The sequence below is a fragment of the Papaver somniferum genome, chromosome 2 (assembly GCF_003573695.1).
Source record: "Papaver somniferum cultivar HN1 chromosome 2, ASM357369v1, whole genome shotgun sequence".
NCBI lineage: Eukaryota > Viridiplantae > Streptophyta > Magnoliopsida > Ranunculales > Papaveraceae > Papaver > Papaver somniferum.
The window spans coordinates 72431433-72439014 of NC_039359.1; the positions used below are offsets into that span (position 1 = coordinate 72431433).

Genomic DNA, 7582 nt, shown 5'->3' on the forward strand with positions numbered 1-7582 from the left:
ATACTATCGAATAAGCCGAATCTAGACTTATGAATTGAAACCTTTATTCGGCGCAAAACTAATACAACCATACAAGCCGATCCTAAGCACATGCAAAAATTCTGAAATTCAAACAACAATTATTCGGCACAAAACTAATACTACCATACAAGCCGATCCTACGCACATGCAAAATTTCTGAAATTCACAAAACATATTCGGCACAAAACTAACACCATCGAATAAGCCGATCCTAAATATAAGTCTCTGTGTCACTAAGTTCGTCTCAAAACGGATTTCAGATATACGTCGTTCATATGCACTTTCAGGGTTCAGTTTCAAGAACAGCTCGACGCACATCTAAGATTTGTTTTGCGCCGAACCATACCCTGTAACCGCCGCAGAAACATGATTTTGACGAATTAAATCGACCAAACCAATCTAAAACATCAAATACGAGATGGGTTTGTAGAACTAACCTTCTTATTCTCATTTCCGGAGTTGGTTCTTCTTCAATCTCTTCTTCCGGTTGATTTTGTGGTTGATTTTGAGTATGTTCTTCACTCTCTAAATCTTCTTCTTCTTCAATGGGTTGTTGAGTCGATCGATTTGAACGAGATACTGGCTTACGACGACCCATTATATAGATGAGTTTAATCGTGACTAAATTTTCACGAATCGACGATTAAATTTCCGCGATGAAAAAAAAAGAAAGGGAAGGGTGAATGAGTTCGGTTGTGGAGAGGAAGAAGAAGAAGGTGAATGAAACTGATTTTAGGTGTAGTTGATTATAGATTTTGTATTAGGGTTAGGGATAGATTAGTAGTAATTTAAAGGATTTAAGGGCATATAGGTAATTGAACCACCCTATAGGGTACCCCTTATAAGGTCACCCAAGTTAGGACTAGTGCTTTGTATGCCTAAGAAGATTTTGGTATGCCCAAAATCAGGATTCTTTTCTACTGTCCGAGATTCTTCTTTTGTCTTTCTATTACCTAGACCGTCAATCTTTTTTTTCTTCTTTTGATGCTCTTTGGAAACAAAAACAAAAGACCCCATTTTATCGTGTAGGGTGTTTTGTTCCTTGGCCTCATATAAGAATGTTTCATAAAAAGTTAACTTTATAACTTCTAGAAATCATTCAGAAATTATGTTCTCAAATTAGATTTTGATTTTTCTGTTTCCAAAAGTCAAAAACTAACTTCAAAGTTGGTAAGCAAATGGCAAGTGTTTCACTCTTTTAAAATTGTTTCTCATTTGCCAGTCTAAAAAGTGAAAAGCTTTAAAGATGATAATGTTGGCAGCTTTGTGGTATTTCTTTTACAAAAATTTCTGGATAAACCGTCCAAACAGACCACAAGAAAACCGCATAGCTGGACGAGACCCACCATTCAAACTCCAAAGCTGGACCCCCTATTTTCCCCAGCAGGACGAGACCCACTATTCATGTTTCTATGCGGTTTTACAGTGATTTAAAGTGACAGTTTGTCTAGAACCACTGTTTTCTTTTTGGGTTTTAAAACTCATTTGAAATTGGATTTCATGTTAACTTTTAGCTTTCTATTTGATTAAGTCAAAAAGCTACTTCTTATATGCATCCAAACAACTAGTCTTTTGCCTTCTACTTTCACAACACCTTCTCGTTGAGCTCTTTAATTTGAAGATCCTTGAATCGTTTAGAAATTAAGGTTCAGGGTCTTCAATTATCAATAAACGCATTGTTAAACTTAGTCCTTTCTTACTAGTATTATAATGACTGCTTAATAACTAGTATTTTTTATGGAGATTTGATTGGTGAAATTGACTACCAAGTGTTTGTATTAATTAGTCAGACACGTTCTTGTAGGAAGACAGAAGCATGGCACCATTTTCTTGTAATGGCACCAGAATCATCTTGAATAATCAAGTTCTGGGTTCTCAAGGTACACATTTAGAGATGAATAATCGAGTTCCAAAGATTGATATAGAATCCATGGAGAATGTTGATTCAAGTTCATCGTCTAATAAGACGGACGAATTATGTTGGGACATATTACTGTGGTTAAGAACAGCTGCATTGGATCCTTGCAAGCAAAATCCACCACTGGAGAAACTTAGGAGGAGACAGATTCTTAAAGCACTGGAACATATCTCTCTGAGCACTACTGAATTTCCATGGGTAAATTTTAACACATTGTCTTGAAACTTTTAATTATCCTTGTTTTAATTGTAGTTAGCAATTATAAGACTATACCCTAGACTCATCATCAGTCTCATGAAACTTCCATCTGTTTCACTTTGTTTCCTCATTCACGTTGGATTTCATTCCTTGTGAGATTTTTGATTGACTGCCACCCAAAGTTGAAATTAGTGACTTTCCCATTAGCTTCATAGGAGGAAAAGCTTAAGATCAAAAAACTTTAGGTGCTTATAGATTGAAATGGGTAGAAACTCAAATCGAAAGTTTGGCATGTTGTTTATATCGAAATGTTTACACCATCTGCAGCTTAGTTCTTGTTACATTTAGTTGACTAGCTTGTTTATGTCTATTCCACTTATTTTTTCAGAAAAAGCGGAGACTTGATCTGGTAGAAAATAAAAGTGCCATTAGCCCTCCTCTAGCAAAAACAATTGAGCAAACTTCTTTTTCTTCTTCAGTTTCATGCTTAATCAGTTGCACCGACTCGACTGAGATGTCTCAGCAATGTATTTGCAAACCCATCTCAGTGGGGTCGTCGAGATATCGTAATGATCTCTCAAGAAAAAGGGTCCGAGATAGTCATTTTGACGGATTTAAGGATTCTATTAGTGTTGCATTGACTCCAGAAAAGCCAAACATTCAGAATATACTTATGAACCAGTCACTGAAGGAGATCAACAAGCTTCCATTGAAGCGGGTGTGTACGCCTGAAGCTAAGATAACCACCAAAATAAAATCATATTTGTCTGACTCTGTTGGTTCAGTAGATAATTTAAGTGTGTTGAGTGAAAATAGTCAAGAGAAACATAAGACGGCTCATAGGTCACCCGGGTTACAGAACCAGTCACTGACGAAGAGCAACAGTCTTCCACTGAAGCAGGTGTGTACTCCTGAAGCTAAGATAACCACCAAAAAGGATTCACCTTTGTCTGACTCTGTTGATTCAGTAGATAATTTAAGTGTGTCGAGTGAAAATAGTCAAGAGAAGCATAAGACAGCTCGTAGGTCACCCAGGTTACGTAACTTCATTGGTGATGATCTCCCAAGAATTGAAGTTAAAATTGGCAAGCGTCATCAGGATGAGATCCCAGATTGGATTGGGCCGAGGAAAAGTGATAATTCCTCAACTGATGGTCAGGGTGATTCATTTGATTCAAGGTATTTGGGTACCAAGATATGGCCAATTGAAGGCAAAAGCACAGAAACTAATAAAGAAGAAGGGATTGGAAAGGGGAGATCAAACTCATGCTCCTGCTACTCAAAGGGGTGTGGAGGTTGCATCAAACTTCATGTATTTAAGAAAGGACTCCAGCTACAAGATGATCTAGGAACTGCTTTCTTTACTTGGAAATTCGGTGAAATGGGTGAAGAAGTCTCAAAGTCGTGGACAGCAGCGGAACAGCAGTGTTTTGAAACTCTTGTGAAAACAGACCCTATAACCCAGACCGATAGTTTCCTGGAGTCTGCATTGAAGCGATTCCCTGGAAAATGCAAAAAGAGTGCAGTCAGTTACTACTTAAATGTATTTATTCCTAGACGCATGAGTAAACAGACCAGGTTAGCCGCCAAACTTGTAAATAGCGATGATGTTTCCGGGATGAAGAGTAGTATCAAACGTGAAAACACCAAAAACTTGAGGGGAGGCCATTGAGATGAACACACCACCTGCCATCAGTTTTGAAATCTCTGATACACTCAATCGAGATCCATAACTATTTCTCTGTTGTCTTGTTGTTGTTTGATTCATAGCTACCTCAATCAAGGTAGTTTAGCTGTACATGAAGTTCCTCATAACTTTTATTCTTAGCTGAATTGGTACCTAAGTAGTAAATCAGCATACTAATTCTCTCTTTCATATTGAGTTTCTTCCCCATTCTCGTGAGTACTTCATTGAATTGCTGTAGATGTGCAGGAAATAGTTTCACAACTTGTTTCCTCTTCAGTTTTACATTACATATAAGTAATGCATTTGAAGCAACCTTTTTTTTGCATTCATAAGGAGAGCTGACGTGGGGAAAACATAACGAATAAAGTCTATGCCAGGAAAGAGAGTTATGTGGGAAATGGGAATGAAGAGTTCCCAAAGAATTTCTGGGACGCTTTTGAATAAAAAAATGGGTCCATGTGGCAATTTTTTTTTTCTTTTTTTTTTTTTGTTGAAACTCAAGGATTGTATTGATTAACTTTAAGTGTTTACATAAGCTTTATCCTCCTACTCTTGCAGATTTCACATGAATTTCTGTTACCTTATTTTTCTCTTTAGGCACATAACTACATTGCCAAGAGTTGAAAGAGCTAAATAACAGCTTTAGTCTAATACTAAATTTCGAATTCTCCAATCTATATTAAAAGAATCCTTGTTCACAGCATCAACTACCAGTCTTGAATCCAGTTCAAACTTCACTTTTTCCAGGTTACGCTCCTTAGCCCATTGAGCTGCCTCCCATGAAGCTCTATATTCCGCTTGTTCTGGACCCAACGCTTCTGCTAGATAGATGCATTTTGAGCCACAGTGTGTACCTGCACAATCATGAATGGTCAGACCAATGCCTCCAGTTTTATTATCATGTAAATAAGAACCATCAGAGTCAATTTTATAAAAACCCTTTGGAAGGGGAGACAAATAGAGATTAGCACGAGACTGTTTAAAATTAGTAATCTGGATAGCCGGAGGTTTATTTTCAAACTCTGCTATCTCTTTCTGCACTGATGAATAATTTTATCCGGAGAAGAATTTGATCTGTTGAAAGCTTGATCACATCTTGCTGTCTAGATACACCAAGCCACTATGGCTATCTTGCAGATTTCATCTTCCTGAATCTGATTAGATAAAACTCTCTCAATCCAGTGACAAATCCAATCTTGAAGAGTAGTACCATTTTGAATACGAATTCCTAAGGTTACAAACCAAACTTTCTTTGCAATAGGGCACTCCGAGATGCAGTGAGAAGAGGATTCAGTAACTTGCAAACAAAAAGGATAGCTCAAATCTCCAGAATGAATAACATGAGTCAGCTTATCCTGTGTAGGTAGAATTTCTTTGACACATTTCCACAGAAATTGGTTGATTCTCAGCAGTACATGAAGCTTCCAGAGTCTCTTGAAACTAGTCTGCATTCTTTAGCCAACTGAAGTATTAGCAATCTCCTCCTCAAACATTTTCCTATAAGCTGATTTAACAGAGAATTGTCCATTTTTCTCAAGAGTCCAAACCATTCTATCTTCATGGTGATGATAAATTGTGATATTAAGAATGAGTCTTGATGTCGTAGGTTCAAAAAGAGTGAAGAGAAGATTATAATCCAAACCGCCTGAATCTTGAGAGAAAAGCTGATGAACAAAAGTATAGTTAAGATGAGCTGTGGATCCATTCTTTGGGATTTGAGGGGACTCTAGATCTGCAATCCATCTGTGTTTCCAAATTAGTATCTTCTTACCATTAGCTAAACTCCAGCAACTATATCTCCTGATGAAATCAAACTCACTGCTAATGCTTCTCCGGTACCAAGTTGAGTTACTGTTTCTCTGAGCATCAAAAACTTCACCATTTTTAAAAATATGCTTATGCAGAAAGAATAGTTTACGTTAACATCCAGTCCTAGAGAAGGAAAAATTTCTCTGCGAATCAGGCGACCATTGAGTCGACTCAGTGAAAATTGTTTCTCTTCTTTACTATGATTTCTTCTAGCTTTTCAATTAACTGTTAATCATCCCTTTAATCTTTCGGTTTCTCCTGTCTGATCTTATTGTCTCATTCATCTCCCTATCCATGTTTCACTTATTTTTCTTTTGATTCAAATTTTCAGATGTTTTTTTTTGCTTTGATTCAAATTTTAGATGTTTTTTATCATCTTAGTTTTTCTTTGAATTTTTTTTCATAGTCCTTAATTTTTTTTTTCTCATTCTACCTAATGGATTTCTAAATCTCTTTTGTAGGGTCTCTCATTCATCTTCAGGAAAAGCATTCAGATTTGGGCCTTTTGGTCTATATATCTTCTTCTACTAACTGTATTGTTACAATCAACCAAAATATTATCAGTTTCGTCAGCAGTATTGCAAATCATCATCCTAAAGATGGTCTTCAACAGTATGTTTCAGTATTCTCTTCATTATCATCATTTGTATAATCTTATGGGTATTTTTTTTCTTCATCAGTACAACTCGGCCTGGCTGACTCTTCCTAGTCAGGATCAAAATTCAAAATTTGAATTTTCTAAATTTCGCCCTATCTTTGAGCGGAATAATTTTACTCAAGCTAGTTGTCCTCCGGATTTACCTCAGTTGACCATGCAACCATTCAATGTGAAATCTTTTCCTCCGAGGATATCTATTATTCTGTTATTCCCTTCTATAGATACCGTTTATCCTCGGATACGCATTTATGAGAATATTATACCTCAACTATATAATTATATCAAAGATTATTCAGGAAACCCTACTCTCATATACTTGTTTTCTTTCGTCATCATATCAAAGTAATGTTATCCACTTCCAATAATTAGATTTTATCCATCACCAGTAAGATGCAAAATACCACCATTCGTGATATTTGTGCAAGAAAAATGAGAAGGACCATAGGTTCTAAGAAAACTATTATTTCAGAAGTTTCAAACTAATGGAGTAACACCTTGATTGGAAATCTTTTTTTCAAATGATTCAATGGATACTGAAGAAGTGGGGAAAGAAGCTATCTCCTTATGGAAAAGATACATGGTCAAAGAAGTTCGTGCTCTTGATAGAAATATCTTCATCTTTAAGTTTTATTCGCCAGAGACAATGGGTGTTGTTCTTAAGAAAGGTCCTTGGAATGTTCTCAAATGTCATCTTAATCTCAAACTATATGATCCGTCTATTCAACTGCAAGATCATAAATGTCATCAGGAATGGAATGTTCAATTTCAACATCTTTTATTAGAGCACCACTCTCTCTCTGTGGTTAATGATGCCATAACAGATCTTGGAGAAAAGATTTGCACCGATCCGAAGAACTGCAAACCAGACTATGGAAGTACAATCACGACAAGAGTGAAAATCGATTTATCAAAACCTCTCCATAGAGGTGGTTGGTGGAATACAGCTGCAGGTGGAGTGGCTTGGGTTCGCTATCACTGGGAAAGACAATCGCATAACTTGTGTCATAAATGCTACACTATCGACCATAATGATGAAGAATGTGAAAATGTGGCTGATGATTTGAGAGTAAGGGGATACACTAATGATGGATATATTTCCTATTTCCATGAACTAGCCAAGGCATATGGAGTGGACATAATTGAAGACCTAGATTTGTTGTTGTAAAGAATCTGTGAGGCAAGTCAGAATTAACTGAATAATGATGAATCTGAGGACCAAGAACAAGGTAGGAAGCTTAAGAGATCAAGAAATAATGAACCAGAGGATGAAAATAATGATAACAATGAACCC

General features: G+C 36.6%; 1 protein-coding gene across 1 annotated transcript; it reads left to right on the top strand.

Annotated features, from left to right (window-relative positions):
• The first annotated feature begins 1837 nt into the window (after nt 1-1837).
• LOC113351370 lies at nt 1838-4304 on the top strand. Its single transcript, XM_026595369.1, has 2 exons — nt 1838-2137; nt 2526-4304. The coding sequence occupies exons 1-2, from the start codon at nt 1838-1840 to the stop codon at nt 3807-3809; spliced, it is 1584 nt and encodes a 527-aa protein (XP_026451154.1). The 3' UTR covers nt 3810-4304.
• Nucleotides 4305-7582: the final 3278 nt, after the last annotated feature.